Genomic DNA, 25,127 nt, shown 5'->3' with positions numbered 1-25,127 from the left:
TGGAGTTCATACGATCGTTGAGCTGGAAAGGCTCCGGAGCTTTCACGCATGCGCAGGCGCGGCTCGTTGCCACGGAAACGGCCACCCTTTTAACTCACCCAAGATGGCCGCTACGGCAAGCAAGAGGCAAAGGGGGGGGGGGTGCCCGTCCCGTCATTATATAGCGCCGATCTCGTGAGCAACGGCAAGAACGGAGCGATGGGGATGGGGCGGGGCGTCATGTTCCTGGGATGGAGCAGCGGCGCTGCTTCTCCGGGTAAGTGGATGCCCACTCGAGAGGCGGCGGGGGACGGAGACGAAGCCCCGGGGCTTAATTTGAGCGGGACGGAGCGACTTGTGGGTGTGGGAGTGTGAGGATGACTACGAGTCCCAGTGTGCCCCGCGAAGCCTCATAACGAGCTTCGACGGTTAGCCCACCGCGTTGCATGATGGGGATGGTGGTTTTGGGAAGAGTAACCCACCCCGCCTGTTTAGCAGACTCTTCTCCAACTGGGCGCCCTCCTATACGATGGGACTTGTAGTTCAGAGCCCCAGGAGGATAGGGGCGAAAAATGACGACACCCACCCCATTAATCGTAGACATTTTATGCCCGTTCTGGTTAGGAAGCCCCTCTCCAATCCTCAAAATTCCCCTCCTCCCTTGAACGTCTGCTCCTCTTGAGTGATAGAGCCTCTGAGCATGGGCAGAATTCATGGTTTCTTGGATATCGAGATCCCTAGGGGTGTTTGGGGTGGGAAATGGATCCCAAAGGCGACCCATATAGATTTGGACTACAGTTTCCATCGTTTGTGGTGTGGACAGTGGGATTTGTAGCTCAGGACACCAACCTGGGAAAGATAATAACAATAATTTATTGTTTAACTTAATGTTATTTAAACATTTATCTAATTAAAAATATTGCTGAGGCAGAAGCTCATGAGAATTCAGAAGATGAGATTAATGTACTGATTAAGAGAAAAGTAAATATATTTTTTTCTGCTTCCTTTATTTTAAAAAAACAACAGCTATTTAAACAGCTGTTGTCTGGAGTGTCAGCTGGGTTCTTGTTTTTCCAGCATGAATGGATAATAAATCGTGCTGGAAGGTGGAAGGCAATTTTTAAAAAAGGGTTAAGTCATAGCAAAACTTTTTTAAAACTTTGGTCCAGTTACCTTTCTTTAGATACCATTGGCCCCTGGATGATTGAGTTTTCATTGGCACCAGGAAAGCAATTATTTTAGCTGTTTATTTCTGCAGAGGTGCCCTGATTTATCCAAAAAGTTTTTTTCTTTATATCCTGCCAATCTACTGATATGTGATTTCTCTCACAAGATTAGTGTCCACAGTTGGTTGGTGCTTTTGCCTTTTGTTGGTACAAGGTAACAAAACCTTCTTAATCCAATCTCGTTGTCAGAGGTCTTTTGTACGGAATACAGAATAACAGCATTGGAAGGGACCTTGCAGGTCTTCTAGTCCAACCCTAGTCCAACTAGTCAAGCAAGAAACTCTTCTTCCTCTCTTCTTCTTCTGTCCTTTCCTTTCCTTCTTTTCTTTCCTCCCTGTCTCCCTCTTTACCTGTGTCTTCCTTCCCTTTCTATCCACCATTCCTTTCTCAGAATAACAGAATTGGAAGGGACCTTGAAGATCTTCTAGTCCAACCCCCTGCTTAAGCAAGAGACCCTAGTCTTTTTCAAAACATTTTAAAACTCAAGATTGTACATGGGATGAGGAATTGCAATCAAAATGTGGTGGTTTTTTTTTTTACATTAGCCGTAGAGGTTTATGGATAAACAGTCCTGTTGTGAAGGGACAGTTGGCTCTTACATTATCAGATTTGTAAAAAGCTTCATACAAGGAAACATTTCTAGAAAATGAGATGGTTGGCTGCCTTCAAAAATAGCAAATTGTGGCCCTTTGCATTTGCGAATCACAAGAGTGTATACCAGAGGTCTCCAAACTTGGCAACTTTAAGACTTGTGGATTTCAACTCCCAGAATTCTCCAGCCAGCATAGAATTCTGGGAGTTGAAGTCCACAAGTCTTAAAATTGCCAAGTTTGGGGACCCCTTGTGTATCCAATTGGTGGAATGCAGATTTTCAACTTACAATCATTTCTTTTGGGGACTGTTTGAAGTTAGAACAGCACTGAAAAAAAGCGATTTATTGACCAGTCCTCCCACTTATAACTCTCAAGAGCATCCCTACCTTCACATGGCACAATACAGATGCTTAGCCCGCTGGAGGTCATTTTGCAGGGCTCTGGCAGTGCTCCTCCTGTCCCTCCTTGCACAAAGGCGGAGGTAGCAGTCCTGATGCTGGGTTGTTGCCCTCCTACGGCCTCCTCCACGTCTCCTGATGTATTGGCCTGTCTCCTGGTAGCGCCTCCATGCTCTGGACACTACGCTGACAGACACAGCAAACCTTCTTGCCACAGCTTGCATTGATGTGCCATCCTGGATGAGCTGCACTACCTGAGCCACTTGTGTGGGTTGTAGACTCCGTCTCATGCTACCACTAGAGTGAAAGCACCGCCAGCATTCAAAAGTGACCAAACCATCAGCCAGAAAGCATAGGAACTGAGAAGTGGTCTGTGGTCACCACCTGCAGAACCACTTCTTTATTGGGGATGTCTTGCTACCTGCCTATGCTTTCCACCTGTTGTCTATTCCATGTGAAATTGATTGTCAATCAGTGTTGCTACCTAAGTGGACAGTTTGATTTCACAGAAGTGTGATTGACTTGGAGTTACATTGTGTTGTTTTAAGTGTTCCCTTTATTTTTTTTGAGCAGTGTATTTCCTAGGATATTTCATTTTTCTAGGAGAGGGGTGGGTGCTGACTTTCTACAAGACAAAATGAAGCAACCATTTTAGACAGTAGATGCTGAGCGGTATAAAAAGAACAGCTGTATTTGCCATGTGGCCTGTTTAGAATTTTTTAGAATTTACCTTTATTGTCATTGCATTCCACAAGTACAATGAAATTTAAAAGCTACTCCAGCACAGTGGCCCAAACACCACATCACAATCACACTACAAATAATAATAAAAATTAAAATAATAATAATTAAAAACCTAGTCTAAAACCTATCTAAAACATTTAGTAAGTTAAATCGTTTAAAAATGCCACTATATACATCGGACTAGATCACAAATGCACTGTTTGATTCAAGACAATTATTGCCTTGGAAAAGAAACTGTTTCTCAGTCTACTAGTCCTCATTTTAAGACACCTGTAACGTCTCCCTGATGGTAACAGTTCAAAATACAAAACGACCAGGATGAGAACGGTCTGTGGAGGTTTTTAGTGCTCTAGAGAGGAGTCTGGTCTTCGCAATTTCTTCCAAAGAAGAAAGAGAGCAACCGATGATTTTTTGTGCTGTGTTTATAACTCTCTGGAGCATCTTCTTATCCACTACAGAGCATCCAGCATACCACACCGTTACACAGTATGCCAAAATGCTCTCGGTGGTAGAATGGTAAAAAGTAACCAGCCACTTCTCACCCAGACCACCCTTTTTCAGCAGCCTCAGAAAGTGCAGGCGCTGTTGGGCCTTCTTTGCAGTGGCCATAGTGTGGATCAACCAAGTAAGGTTGTCGGAAATATGAGTTCCTAGAAATTTAAAACTGTGAACTCTTTCCACACAGTCTCCATTGATAAATAGTGGGAGAGGCTCTGCTTTGCATCTTCTGTAGTCTATAATCAATTCTTTAGTCTTTTTGATGTTCAGGGCGCGGTTATGACTCTTGCACCACAAGACAGTCTGTTCCTAATGCCTGTAGTTCTTCTGCTGTTCTTAGATAGAGATAGAGGAAGAGACTGTTTCAAGTGTATACATGTACTGAGAAGTGTACTTTGTTCTTTTCTCAAGTGCCAAATTGTGTTTCATTAGCACTGAACCCTTCCAAAACAAATGGGGCAGTGACTTGTGTTAACAATTAGCTAATGTGTAATAAGGTTGCCACTAATGTTTTTTATACTGAAGAACTGCCATTTGTTAATTATGGGACTCGTAGTTTTCATTCAATTTTTAGAATAATATACATGTCACTCTAAGCCCCGGTTTGCTTAGCAGTGTTTTGTTCAATAAGCTATGATTGGTTATGTTCACATACCACAATAAGCTATACATTCTGGGTTTCCCATAGTCATGAGTGCTAATTGTGTCTTGCAGCTCCTCAGTTACTATTTGCTTACCAAGTTCTCTTGACTCACCTGATTTCATTTGTATTTCCAGTGTCATTTGCAAACTCTAACAAAACTCTCCTCTCCTCTGCTTGTGTTTTACATTTGGAACAGATTTCTTTTCAGGTGAGGAGCGGGAGCAGAACTCCTTAGCATCAGAGCGTGTTAATAATAATATAGGAAATACTAATAGCCCTGAAGGTCATTTCGAAAAATCCTTTCTTAGTGAACCCCTAGAAGCCAAGAGGAACATAGGTGCCAAATGTCAAGTTTGTAGGCTTTACGGTTCTGGAGATCTTGTGATGATGCGTGACTGGCATTTCACTTTCATATATATATACCAGTGGTGGCTAACCTTTTTGGGCTCCCGTGCCGATAATTGCGTGCGCACTTGTGTTCTCGCGCTCACATGCCATCATCCAGAAGGCAATGCGTGTGCCTCTCATGCCCCTGCACATGGGACCCATGTGACCCACGCTGCGCATTTCTGCACATGCACACATGCCATAGGTTCGCCCCCACGGATATATACCGAAAAAAGAAGATAAACCGATGGGCAAAACCATTTACAGATTGTCCTAGACTTAGAACAGTTCGTTTAGTGACCGTTTGAAGTTACAAAGGTGCTGAACAAAGTGACTTAGGACCATTTTGACACTTAGGTGCAGCTTCCATGATCCAAATTCAGACGCTTGGCTACTGACTCATATTTATGATGGTCGCAGTATCCCGGATTCCCCCGTTTTGCAAACTTCTGACAAGCAAAGGGAAGGGGGGGGGGAGCCAGATTCACTTAACAACCGTGGCCAGAAAAGTCATAGAGCGGGGCAAAGCTCATTTAACAACTGTCCCACGGAGCAACATAAATTTGGGGCTGAATTGTGGTTGTAGGTCAAAGGACTACTTGCCATTGTTTTGATTTTTAGTTTTGAGCAGTTTGGGCACAGCCTTGGTCCCTTTGTGATCCTGTTTGTTTTTGGGATCCACCAACTTCAGGTAAGGATCAATGGTCTTCGGAGAGTTGAAAATTCCCCCCGATTCAGTTGGCATCACGAGGGCAATTTTTTTCCATTGTAAAACCACAGAAGCAGATAGGTTTATCATGTGATTTGTCCGCTGGGAGTCCCCATTTCCTTTGGTGATAAACTGTATTTTTCATTGGAGTTTGGCACTTTGAGACCGATGTTTTTTTTCCTTTTCTTAGTAAACTGAGAATTTCCTCTTTTGTGTTCTCCTTTGCAGCTGTCCGCTGTTTTGGCGTGATGAGGAATAGACTTGGCCTTTTCTCGCTGCTGTTTTTATCCTTTGCCTCGTTCGCAGCCGGTGGTAAGTGATTTTGGCTTGACTTCACAGGCATTCAAGCTTTCCCGTTCACTTTTTCAACCTGGCCAACATCTGCTTCCTGTTTTTTAAGAGGTGCTTTAAGAGTTTTTCAGAGTTAACCACTTTAAGCTGAGGGAACTTCAACCCCCAGAATTCCCCAGCCAGCAGAGTTCCACCAATGTTAAAGCATGATGGCTGGGGAATTCTGGAAGTCCACCCATCTTAAAGGATGCTGGCTGGGGGATTCTGGGAGTGGAAGTCCATCTATCTTAAAGGATGTGGGCTGGGGGATTCTGGGAGTAGAAGTCCACCCATCTTAAAGCATGGCTGGCTGGGGGATTCTGGGAGTGGAAATCCACCCCTCTTGAAGCATGGCTGGCTGGGGAATTCTGGGAGTGGAAGTCCACCCCTCTTAAAGCATACTGGCTAGGGAACTCTGGGAGTTGAGGTTCACCCAGATTTAAGTTGCCATGTTTGAAAATCACTGCTTTACATAAAAAGCTTGTTAGGTTTGTCTTCCCTTTGCAGCACCTGCTCCTATTTATGCATGCATGGATGCAAATGAGATCTTTTAAAGCTATATCCCTAAATCTAGAGTCAAATTGTTGAGGATATTGAGTATCTCTTTTTAATGTTTGGGCGATAGCCGGGGAGTCCAATCTGGGCAATTTGAAGACCTGTAGACTTCAATTTCCAGAATTCCCTAGCCAGCATCTTTTCTCCCTCCCTTCTTCTTTCTCCCTTCCTCCTTCCTTCCTTCTCCTCTCCTCCCTTTTCCCTTTTTTCTCATCCCTCCTTCTCCCTCTCTCCCTACCTCCCTTTCCTTTCCTTTCTCCTCTCCCTACCCTTCCTTCCTTCTCCCATTTTCCTTCTTTCTCATCCTTCCTTCTTTCCTTTTCCTCTCCCCATCCTTCTCTTCCCTTCCTTCTCTCCTCCCATTTTTCTTATCTTCCTTCCTTCCTTCCTTCCTTCCTTCCTTTTCTTCCTTTTCTTCCATCCATCCATCTTGATTTGAAGTTGAAATAGACACATTTTAAAGCTGCCAACATTGAAAACCACTGTCTATATCAGGAATCTCCAACCCTGGCAACTTTTAAGACTTGTAGACTTCAACTCCCAGAATTCCTCAACCAGCCCTGAGGAAATCTGGCAGTTGAAATCCACCAATCTCAACGCTGTCAAGGTTGGACACTGCTTGGGCTACAGCCAAAGAAGGGTGACATGGAAAATTGGAGGTGTTACCCCCAAAGGGCAACCTCTTCCAGGCCTCGAGCTTAGATCAGGGGGAGCTCCGGTGCCAGTCTCTTAAATGGACTGGATTATGTGGGCTCCAGTTCTGCCAAATCAAAATATCCTTATCCAAAGCCGGGAATGTGGGATGAAAAAGGGACTTCAGAGCCGACATTTTTTTCCCCCCAGTTGAAGATGGACCCCCCGCTTTCTCTGCTCCTGGAGAAGTTTGCCTGGAAAACCACGGCGTGCAAAAAATCACACTCACCTTCAGGTAAGCCCCACCTCAAGGTAAACAGACACACCTGGGGGGGGAAACCCAGGAAGTGCTAATCAGGCCAAGTCATTTGGGATGCAGCCACTCGCGGTGATATAAAAAAATTCAGTTTTCTTTGTTCTGTTGGGACTTTCCATCTGGGCGTGATTTGTAGGATGATGTTATCGTGCAGTCAGTCCTAATTGTCATGTCGGCCCAGCCGGTAATAGCAGGGCTGGGCCCATCAGCAGGGCTAGATGTTATTTTATTTATTTGATTTGTCAATCGCTTATAAGGTAATAGGTATAAGAATAAACATGAGTATGAATACAGGAAATAGGTAGGAATAAATGGGGGGCAATAGGACAGGGACGGTAGGCAGGATGGTGCACTTATGCATGCCCCCTACAGACCTCTTAGGAATGGGGTGAGGTCAATAGTGGATCATAGTGGATAGTTTTCTCTCTCTCTCTCCTATCTATCTATCTATCTATCTATCTATCTATCTATCTATCTATCTATCTATCTATCTATCTATCTATCTATCTATCTATCTATCTATCTATGTTTTTTGAGGTTCTCGCGGGTATTTGTATGTGGATCTTTGCTTATTCGGGTTTTCTCCCGCGTAAAATTTGAAGTATCTAGGCAACGTTTTGATGAAGTCTCATTCATCGTCTTCAGGCTTGTGTCTTCGGCTCTGTACTTCTCAGAGTAATGTGAGCTTGCAGCTGCTTCTTCCTTTTAACTGCTAGTGGGGTGTGACTTAATTGGGTGGGGGCTTGGCTGTGTTCTGATTGGGTGGGGGTATGTTCTCATTGGTTGGGGGTTTGGCTGTGTCCTGATTGGTTGGGGGTATGTTCTCATTGGTTGGGGGTTTGGCTGTGTTCTGATTGGGTGGGGGTGTGTTCTGTTCAGGTGGGGGCTTGTTTGTGCTCAGGTTAGTCTTATTTGCTGGGGGATTTGAGCTGGTGAGCTGTGATCCTGCTGTTTGGCTTCGCGTTCGTGGTAGTGCCGCATCTTCATGGTGGGCGTCAGTTCGCTTCATGTATGGGTCGGAGGGGTTTGAAGCGGGTAGTGATGCAGCTGCGGTGCGGCTTCTGCTCCGTGGTCGTGTCTCATCTTCTGTGTGGGTGTGAGTCTGCTTTCTACGTGGAAGTGTGGTGGTAGCATCTTGTGTGGCCTTCGTGGGGTCTGGTGTCATTCTTCATGTTAGGTACTTGTCTGTTCATGAGGGCGGGTTTCCAAATGGCTGGTAAGCGGGAGGTGTCATCTCGTTTATTCATGCTGTGTGGGCGTTTTTCTATCTCTATGGCTTCTCTGATTGTTCTGTTGTTGAAGTGTTCGGTTTTGGCGATAGTTCTGGTATTTTTAAAGTCAATCTCATGTCCTGTGGCTTTGAGGTGTTGGACCAGGGAAGAGGTCGGTTCTTCTTTTTTGATTGAGTTCTTGTGTTCTTCAATGCGTGCACTTATTCTTCTGTTAGTTTGTCCGATGTATGTGGTGGGGCAGGCGGTGCAAGGGATTCCGTATACTCCTCGGTTTTCTAACTCGATTTTGTCTTGAGGGTTTCTTAGGATGGTGGATATTTTTCTGTTTGTGCAGAATGCTGTTTTAATGTTGTGTTTTTGGAGGATCTTGCTGATTTTGTCTGTAGTGCCTTTTATATATGGGAGGAGGGCTTTGACGTTCTCCTGTTCTCTGTCTTGGATTTTGGTTGGGGTTTCTTTTTGGATTAATCCACCTAATCCACCTAGTTACTATCTTTGAAAACATTTATGGAATGCTGTTTTGGTTGCAAGCTGTCATACTGATCCCCGCTCTCTTTCTGTTGGCAACTCTAAAAGACCATAGAATTATTTTATGAGTTGACAGTGCCAATGTGACAACTGTAATAAATTCTTACTTGGATGAAGTTTGTTTCTGAGTGCTGAATGAAACTGGGAGTTTGGTTGGAACGCTGACACGTGAGGGTGCGAATTCTCCCAGTTGCATGTTCACTGCCCATCTATGCCATTTTCATTTTCTGATGTCCCTGCAGGGCTCCACCCAATGAGACTTTGGCGGTAAGGTTCAACATGACCTATACATCCAAGGAGAACATCACCATTGTTGAATTGCCCAACCAGGTAAGTTTTTGATGTAGATTTTAGCCTGCTTGGATTGGATTAGATCAAGGGTCTTCAAACTTGGCAGCGTTAAGACTTGTGGACTTCAACTCCCAGAATTCGTGAGCTAACATGGATGGAGGAGGAATTCTGGGAGTTGAAGTCCACAAGTCTTAACGCTGCCAAGTTTGAAGACCCCTGCTCTATTCTCTACTCTATTCTATTTTTAAATTCTTATTTCTATTTTTAAATTCTATATTCTAAAATTCTTATTCAGATTCTATTCTTCTATTCTCTATTCTATTCTAAAAATCTTATTCTTATTTTATTCTATTCTTATTCTATTCTTTATTCTAAAATTCTTATTTACATTCTTATTCAATTCTATTCAAATTCTTCTATTCTATTCTATTCTTATTCTCTATTCCAAGGTTTTCAAACTTGGCAAGTTTAAGACTTGTGGACTTCACCTCCCAGAATTCTTGAGCTAACATGACTGGAGGAGGAATTCTGGGAGTTGAAGTCCACAAGTCTTAAAGCTGTCAACTTTAAGGACCCCTGGATTAGATCAGTCCTTTCAGTCTGTTACATTTTGTGGTGTAGATAGAAATAGTCCTCTGACTTATCCCCCCATTCGTTTACTGACCGGCTGAAATTATAATAGCAATGAAAAATTAGACGGCCATTTTTCATACGACGGTTGCAGAATCTCCATGGTCACATGATCAAAATTAGGATTCTTGGCAACTGGCATGTACTTATGACGGTTGCAGCATCCCCGGGTCACGTGATCCCCTTTGGCGACCTTCTGACAAGCAAAGCCAATGGGGAAGCCAGATTAGCTTAACAACCGGGTTTCTAATTTACCAACTGCAGTGGGATCACTTAATAATGGTGCCAAGAAAGGTCGTAAATTGGAGCAAGACTCACTTAACCACTGTCTTGCTTAGCAACAGAAATTTGGGGTTCCCTTTGGTCATAAGTTGAGATCCATCTATAGTCCTCAACTTATGACTGCTTGCTTAGCAACTATTGTAATTTCAACCCAGCCAGTAGGATTTAAGATGGGTGGACTTCCACTCCCAGAATTCCCCAGCCAGCCTGCTTTAAGATGGGTGGACTTCACGCTTTAAGTCATGTAGACTTCAACTCCCAGAATCCCTGTTTTAAGCATGGCTGGCCAAGGAATTCTGGGAGTTGAAGTCCACCCATTAAAGTTGCCAGGGTTGAAAAACACTAAGACAAGGGGGATCTATCTGGATCAGCCTAAAAGAATGGCCGGATTGACATCCATCTGGCCACAAGCCCATCCCTTGAATTTCATTGACAGTACATATATTTTATGTCTCCATCCCTGACAGGTCATAATTGCAGCAGGCCAAAAGGAGGCACATTTCCTTGTGAAAGCTAAAGAGGTCGGGCAGGTGACGGTATATCTACAGGTGAACGCATCCCATGACACAGGGTAAGCAGAGGTGGGATTCTAGCAGTTCACACCTATTTGCTAGAACCGGTTGTTAACATTCTAAGCAGTTCGGAGAACCGGTTGTTAGAAGAAATTATTGGCCTAATCCTGTAAGGAAGGCAGGAAGGAAACATTCTGGGATTGCTTACAGAAATTGCCTCTCCGTTAACCCTTATTACATTCTTGGCAGGACTAGACTTTCTGTCTCAGGAACCTCTCTGGAGTTTTTTTCCCCTCCTTTGCTTGTGTGGAGTGACCATTCAAAGTTACAATGGCACTGAAAAAAGTGACTTATGACCATTTTTCACACTTACGACTGTTGCAGCATCCCCACAGTCATGAGAGGCCAGGCGAGGAGATGCATGCCTCGATGTGAGTAATATTGAGTTGGCCACACCCAGCCAATAACATGACCGCCAAGCCACATCCACCCAGTCACATGACCGCCAAGCCATGCCCACCACCTAAGCCACGCCCACAGAACTGGTTGTTAAAAAATTTGAATCCCACCCGTGAGGGTAAGAAGCATCCATCCCGAGCCATATTCAGCCGGTAATTCCCTTCATCGAGATGTAATTTCACTTAGTGGCCATTTTTCGGTCTCTGTACTCCAGATACTTTAGTCATCCACCTCCAACTGAGGCTGTGTTGCGTCTGTGCGAACCAGTGGTGGAATAGTAGGAGGAGAAGAGGAAGAGCCGAGAGGGCGGTGCCAAGCAAGTCATTAGCCTAGAACGTTCCCACAAACATAATCTCTCTCTCTCTCTCGTTCTTCCGCAGGCCCAGAATCCGGTTCCTTGTGATCCACAGCAACGCCATTAGGATTGTGGACCAAGTGATCGGTTGGATCTACTTCCTAGCCTGGTCGGTTTCCTTCTACCCTCAGGTGTTTGAGAATTGGAGACGCAAAAGGTAAAAGACCCAACGATCCTCAGTTGCCATCCTCTGGAATTTACCAGATGGCCCAATAGCAGTTTGGCATGGCACTACGATTCCGCACGTTTTAATTTTTGCCCTGAAGCCGAGCAAAAATTGGCCAGATTCATATTTCCATCCGTTAAAGCATGTTGCTCCTTTGTTACCCCCCCCCCAAAAAAAAACAGGTGATCAGGTGATCATGACTTATAGTCATAATGGGAGCCTGGAATTTGGCTCGTAAGTCATTGTGGTCTAAATTGAGGCCTCACGTAATCAGACTCGATTCTATCACCATTTTTATGATGTTGGTAAAATTAGTCGCCAAAATGGTCATTAAGCAAATCGGGTAGCTGTTAAGCGAACACGTGGTGGTCATTAAAGCAACCCAGTATATCCTGTTGGTGGTATTTGCCATTTTCTGCTGGAAAACAAATTGTGGTCATGTCCTAAAATATGCTGGCTGGGGGATTCTGGGAGTGGAAGTCCATCCATCTTAAAGCATGCTGGCTGGGGGATTCTGGGAGTGGAAGTCCTCCCCTCTTAGAGCATGCTGGCTGGGGGATTCTGGGAGTGGAAGTCCACCCCTCTTAAAGCATGCTGGCTGGGGGATTCTGGGAGTTATAGTCCACCCCTCTTAAAGCATGCTGGCTGGGGATTCCGGGAGTGGAAGTCCACCCTCTTAAAGCATGCTGGCTGGGGGATTCGGGAGTTCAGTCCACCCTCTTAGAGCAGGCTGGCTGGGATTCGGGAGTGAGTCCCCTGGCTGGCGGGGATTCTGGGAGTGGAAGTCCACCCATGCTGGCTGGGGATTCTGGGAGTGGAAGTCCTCCCCTCTTAAAGCATGCTGGCTGGGGGATTCTGGGAGTGAGTCCAAAGTCACCCTCTCTAAAGCATGCTGGCACTGGAGTGGAAGTCCACCCTCTTAGAGCAGGCTGGCTGGGGGATTCTGGGAGGAAGTCCTCCCTCTTAGAGCAGGCTGGCTGGGGATTCTGGGAGTGAAGTCCACCCCTCTTAAAGCATGCTGGCTGGGGGATTCTGGGAGTTATAGTCCACCCCTCTTAAAGCATGCTGGCTGGGGGATTCCGGGAGTGGAAGTCCTCTCCTCTTAAAGGATGCTGGCTGGGGGATTCCGGGAGTGGAAGTCCTCCCCTCTTAGAGCAGGCTGGCTGGGGGATTCCGGGAGTGGAAGTCCTCCCCTCTTAGAGCAGGCTGGCTGGGGGATTCCGGGAGTGGACGTCCATCCATCTTAAAGTGGGCTGGCTGGGGAATTCTGGAAATTGAATTCCGCTTGTTTTAAAGTTGGCAAGTTTGGAAAACACTGGCCTAGAAGCGGGATTTTTCCAGCTAATTGACAATTACGATCAGAAAATGCTGAGTTTAGTGCACTTGTGAAGTTCCCGAAATGTAGCTCAGTTGCTCCCACAACCGTTCTTCTCAACATTTACCTGTTCCTTTTGCCAGCGTTGTGGGACTCAGTTTCGATTTCATCGCTCTGAACCTGACCGGCTTCATTGCCTACAGCGTCTTCAACATCGGACTCTTTTGGATTATCCCCATAAAGGTACCAGGTCCCGTCTTCTCTGGCTGGGTGTCATCTGCCATCTTGGGCCAATTTTGGTGTAACCTCTTTGCCTTCCTCCATAGGAGCAGTTCCTGCACCAGTATCCCAACGGCGTGAATCCCGTAGCTAGCAATGATGTGTTTTTCAGCCTCCATGCGGTGGCTCTCACTTTGTTCACCATCTTCCAGTGCTTAATCTATGAGGTAGGTGCACTGATGGTGTTACCTAGTTGGGTCATGAAATGACTGCAAGAAAACAGCCAAGTTCAGAGAGCATCAAAGGACCCTATGTCTGTCTGCCTATCTGCCTACCTACATCTATATATCTATATCTATCATCTATCTATCTATCTATCTATCTATCTATCTATCTATCTATCTATCTATCTATCTATCTATCTATCCATCAATCTACTATCTATCTATCTATCTATCTATCTATCTATCTATCTATCTATCTTATCTCTATCTATCATCTATCTCTATCTATCTATCATCTATCTCTATCTATCTATCTATCTATCTATCTATCTATCTTATCTCTATCTATCATCTATCTCTATCTATCTATCATCTATCTCTATCTATCTATCTATCTATCTATCATCTATCTATCTATCTATCTTATCTCTATCTATCATCTATCTCTATCTATCTATCATCTATCTCTATCTATCTATCTATCTATCTATCTATCTATCTATCTTATCTCTATCTATCATCTATCTTTATCTATCTATCATCTATCTCTATCTATCTATCTATCTATCTATCTATCTATCTATCATCTATCTATCTATCTATCTTATCTCTCTATCTATCATCTATCTCTATCTATCTATCATCTATCTCTATCTATCTATCTATCTATCTATCTATCTATCTATCTATCTATCATCTATCTATCTATCTATCTTATCTCTATCTATCATCTATCTCTATCTATCTATCATCTATCTCTATCTATCTATCTATCTATCTATCTATCTATCTATCTATCTATCTATCTATCTATCTATCTTATCTCTATCTATCATCTATCTCTATCTATCTATCTATCTATCTATCTATCTATCTATCTATCTATCTATCTATCTATCTATCTAGCTAGCTAGCTAGCTATCTAGCTATCTAGCTATCGATCTATCGTATCATCTATCATCTATCTATCTATCATCTATCTCTATCTATCTATCTATCTATCTATCATCTATCTATCAATATCTCTATCATCACTATCATCATCTATCTATCTTCTATCTATCTATCTTATCTATCATCTATCTATCTATCTATCTATCTATCTATCTTATCTCTATCTATCAATCTATCTATCTATCAGCTGTCTGTCAATCTATCTATAAACAAATCATCTATCTATATCTATCTATCTATCTATATCTATATCTATCTATCTATCTATCTCTGTCATCTATCTGTCTATCTATCTATCTATCTTATCTCATCTATCTATCTATCTATCTCTATCTATCATCTATCTATCTATCATCTATCTATCATCTATCTCTATCATCTATCTATCTTATCTATATCATCTATCTATCTATCTATCATCTATCTATCTATCTATCTATATCTATCTATCTATCTATCTATCTATCTATCATCTATCTCATCATCTATCTATCTATCTATCTATCTATCTATCTATCATCTATCTATCTATCTATCATCTATCTATCATCTATCTATCATCTATGTCTATCATCTATCATCTATCTATCTATCTATCATCTATCTATCTATCTATCTATCTATCTATCATCTATCTATCATCTATCTATCATCTATCTATCATCTATCTATCTATCTATCTATCTATCTATCTATCATATCTACAATATCTCCCTTCTCTCTCTGTCTCTCTCTCTCACCTGTCTGTCTTTCTCTCTATTTACCTACCTTCTGTCTGTCTGTCTATCTTTGTCTATCTACAACAGGTTAATTAAGGAGCCACCAAGAACACTCCCACCATATGGACAGAGCAAGTCATTTGTAAACAAAGAGCAATCCCCCTTCCTTATAGCACTGATGATCTTCCCTAGTTGAAGTAATATGACACCTGCAAGTAAATAATCAAGCTCAGAGAGCACCAAGGACCCCACCATTCTCTTCCTCTTTCTTCTCCTCCCTTCTCCTTCTCCACAAAACAAACCCCACTCCCAAATAGCACTGATGATGTTGCTTAGTTTGGTCATGAAATGTCTGCAAGGAAACAGCCCAGCTCAGAGAGCACCAAGGACCTACTATAAAGTAGCTTGAGTTCTAAGCCCTTTTCATGGCTAGTTTTTGAGACTGTAAACTTGGAATCAGGGCTCAGGGCTTTTATTTTGGTTTTATGCCTTTTACAATTAAGTCAGGCAGCCTAGTTTTATCATCACTCTACAAGAAATACAGGCAGTCGTGGATGGAGCCTGCCCGTCGTGGTTGTAAGTTAGGACAATCCGTAAAACGAATCGCCTCCGTGACCCGCTTAACTTTGCAACTTTTTTTTCCCCCCCCCGGGCTGTTAGATAAATGCCAGTGGTTGTAACTGTAGATTAACAACGCACCTCTCACTCTTCAAGCCTGGCATAAAACTTGAATCACCTAGTCATTTTATTTATTCAGGTTTACTAATCATGAATCACAGCCAAGCCCCGTCTGGTTTTCTTCTCTGTGATTCAAGACCTACGTAAAGTTCTAGGAACTGGGAAGGTAGCACACTGTTGCTTGCAACTGGGCTGCGGTGAATTATTCCAAGTTTTTTTAAAGTTCTTTTTAAGGCCCTGTGGCATCGTACCTGGTGCCCTGATAATTGATGTTTGGATTGTCCAAACTGTTGCAATCCCTCTTTGCAAATCTCGGTGGTTTCGTCATCGCAAAGTTGCTTTTTTTTTTTCCAAGAGGCAACTGGACTTTCTGCTTTTTCTTTGAAGACATTTTGCTTCCCATCCAAGAAGCTTCTTCAGCTCTGATTGTAAGGTGGAGAATGGAAGGATGTATACTCCTTGCAGACACAGCTGGTCATTTGCATCCTTTTCGAGGGTCGTTGAGGCCACTTGGAGGTTTATCTGTGTCCTCAGGGTCACCTGAGTGGTGCAAATGATTCCTGTAGTCTGCAATTTTTCCCGCTGGAAATCCATTCCCTATTCCCACACCATTCCAAGAGTGTCCATCCCAAATTGCATAGCTAAAAGTCTGCAGAGATTCTCTAGTCATCCAAGTCATGGTTGTCCCAAAGGTGCTTTTTTTTCAGGACGCAACTGGACTTGCTTGTTTTTTTTCTGTTGAAAATGTTTCGCTTCTCATTCAGGAAGCTTCTTCGGCTCTGACCGGATGATGGGGAATGGAAGGATTCATATCCCTTGCAGACACAGCTGGTCATTTGCATCCTTTCAGAGGGTCGTTGAGGCCACTTGGATGTTTGATCTGTATCATCAGGGTTACCTGAGTGGCGCAAATGGTTCCTTGTAGTCTGTAATTTTTCCGTCTGGAAATCCGTTCCTCCTCCCACACAATGGGAGGGGGTTTTTTTTCGGTCATCTTTCCCAAGTCCTCTTCTGTATCAAGTAGTCCTTGACGTAGGACCACAACGGATCTCAAAATTTTCACTGCTAAGCAAGACAGCCGTTAAAGGAGTCTGGCTCCATTTTATGCCCTTTCCTGCCAAGTGGTTAAGTGAATCGCTGCAGTTGTTAAATGAGTCACAGGGTTCTTAAGTGAATCCAATTTCTTTGCTGGTTGCCAAGGGGCTGAATTTGGCTCACCTGACCATGCGGGGAATGCTGCAATGGTTGTATGAAACCTAATTCACTTTTTTCCAGTCCTGTTGTAACTTCGAATAGTGACTGTACAAACGGTTGTATGCCGAGGACTAGTTGTAAACAGCTTAAGAGATTTTTAGAAGGAAACTGAGGAAATTAGGGATTATGCAGGATTTTACACAAATTTAGCAGGACCGTTTGGCAGACTGAGAACATTCCTCTGCCCACGGGCCGCCCCGCGGCAAATTCCTTTGCCACCCTTCGAGTTGACCCGTGAATTCCTTGCATTTATGCCCACTGGAATCCAATTTCTGAGGCCAAATTCTTGCTGGAAATCTTGTGGCCCGCCAGCTAAACAACTGTCTCGCTTAGCATCGGAAGTTCTGGTTCCAATTTTATTATTATTATCATCAAATTTATTTGCACCCTCATCTTGCAGTCTGTGTTGCGGCTGGCCAGTGGAGCTGGTGGCAGACTCAGACAGTGAGGAGGTTGTGGAGGAACCTGGGCCAGCCCTGGAGTCTGGGGAAGGCTCTGACAAGGGCTCTGCGTCGGAGGCAGAGATGGGGCCAGGGCTGTCCGACAGTTATCAGTTGCCTTTGGAGTCAGAGATCAGTGGGGAAGAAGAACAGCTGGAGCCTGTTCCCAGTGTGTGCATGCACAGAGCTGCCAGGAGAAGGGAACAGTAAAGGAACAAGGGTCAACTCGGGAGTAAAGACACAGGTGGATGGTGAATGGCCCCTCCCAGAGGAAATAAAGAGTGAAAGGGGAATGGTGTTTGCAGGAGACAATTAGTTCCTTTAATTAGTGTGAAGATTTTTTTCGTGACTCTCAGAGACTCTTTGCCAAGGATTTCCTCATACAGCCTTGCGCTTGGAAGCTATCGGCCTGGCAACTCTTCAAGCCTGATAAGCTCTATGGTTGTAATTCACCTGTCAGGATTCCGGCAGTTACCTCAATTAAATCATGAGTTTCGAGCCAAACTTCCAAAATTAAATAGGATTGATTGGGAGTTAACATGTCCGGCACTGCCTGGGTGTAGCTGACTCTGAGACACATCATTCACTGTCACCCTTGCCTCTGGTTTCCCCCCACCCCTCTGGGTGTATCATAATTCATATTCTCCAATGGGACACATCCATAGCCCAGAGTCATCAATCATGCTCTCCAGTTAGAATTGTGCCCTGCAGAAACTTCAGTCACCTAGTTACAATCTCTGAAAAACTATGTAAGGAATGCAGTTTTGATTTCCAAGCTGCCGCACTGCTTTTTCAAACCCCCTTTTCCCCCTCCCTTTCTGTTGGCGACTCTAAAATGGCCATGGAAATGTTTTATGAATGGACATCACCTCTGAAAGACTGTTTGCTGGGACTTTGCTGGATGTGAATGATAGTGTGATGACCCAAAGGGGTGTGGCACCAAAGTAGCAAAAGTCACAAAAATAGGTAAAGTCCCTTTAATTCCTCCAACTTGGCCCCCAATGTCCAGTTATCATCGGCTGGAGAAAAAAAAACTCTTCTCAAGAACAGTTTTTTAAAGAGAAGAAATTCTGTCCGAACCCAAAGTACATATAAATTATAAATAAAAACCAACACAAACCACGCTGCAGCAATTAACGAGACAGGGCAGGATAAGGAATTGCCAAAAATATATAATATTATATAATATACAGTATATTCAAAAAATAAAGAAACACGCACACTTGGGAGGACACCAGAACCCAGATAAGACTTGACAAAGATAATGCACACTTTGCTTCCAGCAAGGTGATGTGCGCAAACGCCCTTTTAAAATCCTGTTTTCCCAGCTGCAGCTAATGAAGGGAATCAGGGCCCTTTCTTCCCCCATAACACATGTTGCTCCCTTCTCTGTTCCTCCCTGCATGCCCTAGGATGAAGAGGGGGCGGGCCTGGATCTTCCTCTGAGTGCCCAGCTGGCCTGTGCCCTTCCCCAGTTTCCTCCCCAGCCACCGGAGCCACATTTCCACTCCCTGTCAGCTGTTCGACCTCCCCCTCAGAATCAGACTCCAATAGGGGCATGACAGATAGGAATTCACATTAACCTAATAAAAAGGGGTTTTGTCGGGCTTTGTGATTTTGGGAAGCCTGGGTCAGAACAGGGAAATGTTGACTTTCTCTCTCTCTCTCTCTCTCTTTCCCCACCCCCGCAGAGAGGGACCCAGAAGGTTTCTCGAGTCGCCATTGCGTTCCTGGTTGCGGCGTGGCTCTTCGTCTTCGCCACTTTGGCCGTGACGGTTGCCCAACAGATCACCTGGTTGCAATTCTTGTTTTACTTCTCCTACATCAAGCTGGGAATCACACTCATCAAATACTTCCCTCAGGTGAGCGAAGGAGGGAGTCGGTTTTTCCATGATGGGGGTGTATAATTGACCTACAACCCACAATGGGGCCCGAAATTGCTTATTTCTTAAGCGAGACATTTGTTAAGTGAGCTGTGCCCCTATTTATGACCTTCCTTGCCATTGCCATTAAGTGAATCGCTGCAGCTGTTCAGTTAGCAACACGGTCGTTAAGCGAATCCGGCATTTCCCCCCACAGACTTTGCTTGTCGGAAGGTCGCAAAAGGGGATCGCGTGACCCCGGGACACTGCGACTGTCATAAATGTGAGCTCAGTTTGCCGGATGTCCAAATTTTGAGACCATGAGACTGGCAGTCCTTGATTTGACAGCAATCGAGTTCGTGACCGTTCACAACGGCACTGAAAACGTGACTTATGGCCGTTTTTTCACACGATTGTGGCAGCCTCCCCACGAACCCATGATTGAAATTCGGACACTGAGCAAATTGGTTCATATTGATGACGGTTGCAATGTGCAGAGTTCATGTGATACCCCTTTGCGACTTTTTGGCAAATAAAGTCAACGGGGAAGCCGGATTCGCTTAACAACTGTGTTGTAACCGTGGGGGCCCAGTGTTTAGAATGCAGTATTGCAGGCTCACTCTGCCCACAGCCAGGAAGTTTGATCCTGACCGGCTCCAGGTCGACTCAGCCTTCCATCCTTCCCAGGTCAGTAAAATGAGAACCCAGATTGTTGGGGGACAAGAGGCTGACTCTGTAAAACTTCTGAGAGAGGACTGGAAAACGGTATATAAGTCTGTTGCTTGTGAAAGGAGGGAGGGAAGCAAGGAAGGGAAAGGGAGGGAGGGAGGGAGGGAGGGAGGGAGGGAGGGAGGAAGGAAGGAAGGAAGGAAGGAAGGAAGGAAGGAAAGGAAGAGAAGGAAAGGAAGGAAAGGAAGGAAAGGAAAAGAAGAAAGGAAAGGAAGGAAGGAAAAGAAGGAAAGGAAGGTAGGTAGGTAAGGAAGGATGGAGGAAGGAAGGAAGGAAGGAAAGGAAGGAAGGAAGGTAAGGAAGGAAAGGAAGGAAAGGAAGGTAGGTAGGAAGGATGGATGGAAGGAAGGAAGGAAAGAAGGAAGAGAAGGAAAGGAAGGAAGGAAGGAAGGAAAGAAGGAAGAGAAGGAAAGGAAGGAAGGAAGGAAAGGATGGAAGGAAATGAAGGAAAGGAAGGAAGGAAGGAAGGAAGGAAGGAAGGAAGGAAGGAAGGAAGCAAGGAAGGAAGGAAAGCAAGAAGCAAGGAAGGAAGGAAAGCAAGAAGCAAGGAAGGAAGCCATGGTGGTGCAATGGTTTTAATTCAGTATTGCAGGCTAACTCCGCTCAGTCAGGAAGTTCGATCTTGACTGGCTCAAGGTCGACTCAGCCTTCCATCCTTCCGAGGTGTGTAAAATGAGGACGTAGCGGTGCAGTGGTTAGAATGAGTATTGCAGGCTAACTCTGCCCAACACCAGGAACTTCGATCCTGACTGGCTCAAGCCTTCCATCCTTCCGAGGTCATTAAAACAAGGACCTAGATTGTTGGGGGCAAGAGGCTGACTCTGTAAACTGCTTAGAGAGGGTTGGAAAGCACTGTGAAGTGGTCTATAAGTCTAAGCACTATGGCGAAGGAAGGAAGGAAGGAAGGAAGGAAGGAAGGAAGGAAGGAAGGAAGGAAGGAAGGAAGGAAGGAAGGAAGGAAGGAAAAATAGGAAGGAAGGAAGGAAAAATAGGAAGGAAGGTAGGAAGGAAGGAAGGAAGGATGGGTGGAAGGAAGGAAGGAAGGAAGGAAGGAAGGAAGGAAGGAAGGAAGGAAGGAAGGAAGGAAGGAAGGAAGGAAGGAAGGAAGGGTGGAAGCAGGAAGGAAAGAAGGAAGGAAGGAAGGAAAAATAGGAAGGAAGGAAGGAAGGAAGGAGGAAGGAAGGTAGGAAGGAAGGATGGGTGGAAGAAGGAAGGAAGGAAGGAAGGAAGAGCTATTGCTAATCTAACAACTGTAGTCATTCACTTAACAATGGTGGCAAGAACTATGGTAAAACGAGGCAAAACTCACTCAGCAACCGTCTCGCTTAACAATGGAAATGTTGAGCTCAATTGTGGTCAGATAACAGATAATCAGAGTTGCAGGTCATCTAGTCCAACCCCCTGCCCAAGCAGGAGACCCTACACCATTTCTGACAGAAGGCAGTCCAGTCTCTTCTTGAAAGCCTCCAGGGATAAAACTCCCACAACTTCTGAAGGCAACTTCTGTTCCGTTGGTTGATTGTTTCTCACGGTCAGAAAATTCCTCCTTATTTCCAGGTTGAATCTCTCTCCTTGGTCAGTTTCCATCCATTGTTCCTTGTCTGGCCTTCGGTTGCTTTGGAGAATAGCTTGACCCCCTCCTCCTCTCTGGGGCAGCCCCTCAAATATTGGCAGATGCTATTCTGTCTCCCCTGGTCCTTCTCTTCCCTAGATTAGCCAAGCCCAGTTCCTGCAACCGTTGATCGCATGTTTTAGCCTCCAGTCCCCTAACCATCTTGGTTGCTCTTCTCTGGACTTTTTCTGGTCGTAAGTGGAGGATGTAGCTCTTTTCTCTCTGACGCATTGTGCGCCATTGAAGAGGACAAGAGGCTGACTTGTCTGAGGTCCTGGTTATGGAAGAGGTGTTCTTTTCCTACTTACCTGACATCCTGGTCTCCTCATAGGCCTACCTAAACTTTCGCCGGAAGAGCACTCAGGGCTGGAGCATCGGCAACGTCCTGCTGGACTTCACCGGCGGTGCCTTCAGTCTCATGCAGATGTTTCTACAATCCTACAACAATGGTAAGAGCAGCTCGTTGGGTCAGGCAGAGAGAAGGGGGCATACAGCCAGTCCTCGATTTATGCCCATCATTGAGCCCAACATTCTTAATCACAACCATTTTTTAAGTGAATCACGGCTGTTGTTTAAGCTAGTAATGCGGTTTTTCAGTGAGTCCGGCTTCCTCCGTTGACTGGGCTTGTCCGAAGGTCGCAAAATGGGATCACGTGACCCTGGGACACTGCGACCGTCATAAGTACGAGCCAGTTGCCAATTGTTTGAATTTTGATCACGTGACCATGGCGAGAAAACTGCTCATGATGATATTTTCAGAGCAGTTGTAACTTTGAACGGCCGTGAACAGTTTTAAATTGAGGACTTACCTGGACTTTGCAGGGCTAGTACGACCACAACTAAGGCCAAAAGTTTTATTATTGAGTTTTGGCTCATTTGACCATCTTTTTTTTTTTTGCCACAGTTGTTAAGTGAATCGCTACAGTTGTTAAAATGAGTCACAGGTTTGTTAAGTGAATCAAACCCAGGGACTTCGCTTTTCAGAAGGTCACAGAAAGGGATCACGTGACCCCGGGACACTGCAACCATCATAAATATGAACCAATTACTAAGCAACTGTGTTGAGGTAATTCCCCGTTAGGAGAATGAGCGCATACAGGGAGACGTATTTGAGAGTAGTGTTTGAATAATACACACACAGCACACAGATACACTGTACAGTAAATGTTGGTTTTTACTCCCAGAAAGGTTAAGCAAAGTCCAAACAAGCAATCCAAAGTCATTCACAGGTAAATCAGTCAGTTTTTAGTCCAGGGATAATTCAATAACAAAGTCCAGTGTCAAAAACAGTTCAGTAACAAACTTACATCAAATCCAGAAATATCAGTCAATTAGGAAAAATGGCAATACTCCAACAGAAGGAAACAGAGATACACTCACACTCTCTTCTGAGACTAAGAAGAAACAACCCAGGTTTCTGGCTCCATCTTATGGCCGTTTGAGAAACCACACCCAATTACACTTTTAGGATTCTCTTAAAGATACATTTTTAAAATGTCTATCCTGGTTTATATATTGTCCAACCCATACAGCTGTTAGATGACTTACATTCCTAACAATCTGAATTTTGATCACGTGACATCATGGGGATGCTGCAAAAGTCATAACTCTGAAAAACTGTCATAAATCCCTTTTTTTCAGTGCCATTGTAACTTTGAACGGTCATTAAATGAACTGTTGCAAGCTGAGGATTACGTGTATGCGCCCATCAAGAGCTCGCTAAAATCCCTATTCACTGCAAAGATAATGCATTAACTTATGATCACAGTCAGGACCAGAAATTACTAAGCAAGGCATGGCCAAATTTACAACCATTTTTCCCACCGTTGCTAAGCAAATCACTGCAGTTGTTAAGTGAATCATGTTAAGTGAATCTGGCTTGCCCCATTGACTTTGTTTGTTAGAAGCTAGATGGAAAGGTTGCAAATGGTGATCGCGTGACACTGCAACCACCAAATTTGGATCACTCCTGCTGTGTTGATTTAACTCAGGATGCTCCTGCTTTGTGGATTTACCTCAGGATACTCCTCCTGTGTCAATTTACCTCATGCCCTTGTTTGCCTGACTATCTGGTTTGCTGTATATAGATGCAAAATATATTTATTTTTTAAAACTACGAGTTCCACTTATAGGTCACTTTTTTCAGTGTCATTGTAATTTAACAACTAACTGCCTTGCTTAACAATGAAAATTATGTTCTCAATTGCCATTGTAAGGTGCGGACAATCTGTACTTGTTTGGTGATGCTTGTAAATTCTACAGAGAAGCAGTAGAAATTTGTTAAGATATTTAAATTTGGTAGCTGGAGCAATGAGGTTGTGCAGTGAGCCAGAACACGTAGTTGTGGTTGATGGTTTGGAGAGTGCTGGCTCCTGCGTGAGGCAATCTGTGCTGTGATTGGTTGCTGTGGGTTTGGAGGGGGAGTGTCCCTTTTTCCCCACCTTTTTCTTCTGTGTGCCCTGTTTGCTCTGTGATTTACCTCAGGATGCTCCTGCTATGTTGATTTACCTCAGGATGCTCCTGCTGTGTTGATTTACCTCAGGATGCTCCTGTGTGTTGATTTACCTCAGGATGCTCCTGCTGTGTTGATTTACCTCAGGATGCTCCTGCTGTGTTGATTTACCTCAGGATGTTCCTGCTGTGAAGATTTTTATTGATGCTCCTGTTTGCCTGACTATACAAAAATGTCAAATACAAGTATTTGTATAAAACTACAAGTTCATGTCAGGGTCTTAGACTCCATTTGGTCACCAGCTGCACAATTTCCTTACAAAATTGTACAGATTCTTCAGTAAAATACCAAAAAACATTCATTCCATTGTGAATTATAAACGGGAAAAATCTATTTATGCTTTTCCAAGTATTTATTAGTCTCTTGTCAGTCAACCCCACTATATATGGTTTTTGTAAGCCCTCATTGTCTCTTATTTTTCAGATGCATGGAAGCTGATTTTTGGAGACCCCACCAAATTTGGTCTTGGCCTCTTCTCCATCTTCTTCGACATCGTCTTTATGATCCAACATTACTGTTTGTATCGCCACCAAATTTACGATCAGTTTGAGTAGATCTGTAGCCTATCCAGGTGTGTCGGTTGCACTGAGAAGCCTTAACTTAAAAGAAACCAGGACTGGCAAAATTGCTACAACTCGAGTTTCCACGCCACCTTAATTGCACCAAACCAACTTTGCCCTCTTGTGCCTTTGCGTCTTGCAATCCACCAGTGCGGCCTTGCCAAAGTCATCCTCCCCTGATTTTCTCAGATGTGAATTCCTCAAAAGCTTCCAAAGAAGTCATCATTTGCAAGAGAAGAAGAAGATGCTTGTGTTTTGCCCTCCCATTTTCTTACGGGAGCCCTACATTGAAGGCCTCTTGGCCAGGAAGAACCTGTTTTAGGGGGAAAAAACCGGTTGTCATCAGAAGGAGCTTTAAATCAATAACTTGGAAGGACAGTTTGTGTGACCTTGGGACCCTGGGTGTCCCCTTTTTTTCTTGCGCACAGGGGAGAAATGTCTGGAGGATGTCGGACTACCTCGAAAAGCTTTATGTTGGCGTTGAAGAACAATGCACTGGGGGAAAAAAAAAACTCTTGTAAGAACTTTTGTGTGAAACGGCTGAATACAGGGATCGTTATTATTAAAGCTTTTCTAACAGGTT

General features: G+C 44.1%; 1 protein-coding gene across 2 annotated transcripts; it reads left to right on the top strand.

Annotated features, from left to right (window-relative positions):
• Positions 1-88: 88 nt before the first annotated feature.
• CTNS (cystinosin, lysosomal cystine transporter) lies at positions 89-25,127 on the top strand. 2 transcript variants are annotated; one of them, XM_087970451.1, is made up of 11 exons: positions 89-256; positions 5,406-5,489; positions 6,906-6,990; positions 9,014-9,101; positions 10,442-10,545; positions 11,326-11,457; positions 12,925-13,024; positions 13,108-13,227; positions 18,961-19,131; positions 21,804-21,921; positions 24,408-25,127. In XM_087970451.1, the coding sequence occupies exons 1-11, from the start codon at positions 199-201 to the stop codon at positions 24,536-24,538; spliced, it is 1,191 nt and encodes a 396-aa protein (XP_087826577.1). In that variant the 5' UTR covers positions 89-198; the 3' UTR covers positions 24,539-25,127. The 2 variants fall into 2 exon arrangements, with proteins under 2 accessions (XP_087826577.1, XP_087826643.1); XM_087970517.1 differs by having other exon boundaries at positions 247-407.

This window comes from Notechis scutatus, chromosome 1 (assembly GCF_049901735.1).
Source record: "Notechis scutatus isolate UNSWTSFEM ecotype Mainland chromosome 1, rNotScu1.2, whole genome shotgun sequence".
NCBI lineage: Eukaryota > Metazoa > Chordata > Lepidosauria > Squamata > Elapidae > Notechis > Notechis scutatus.
Note: the sequence above shows the minus strand (reverse complement) of the source record. Positions and strands in the feature narration are given on the sequence as shown.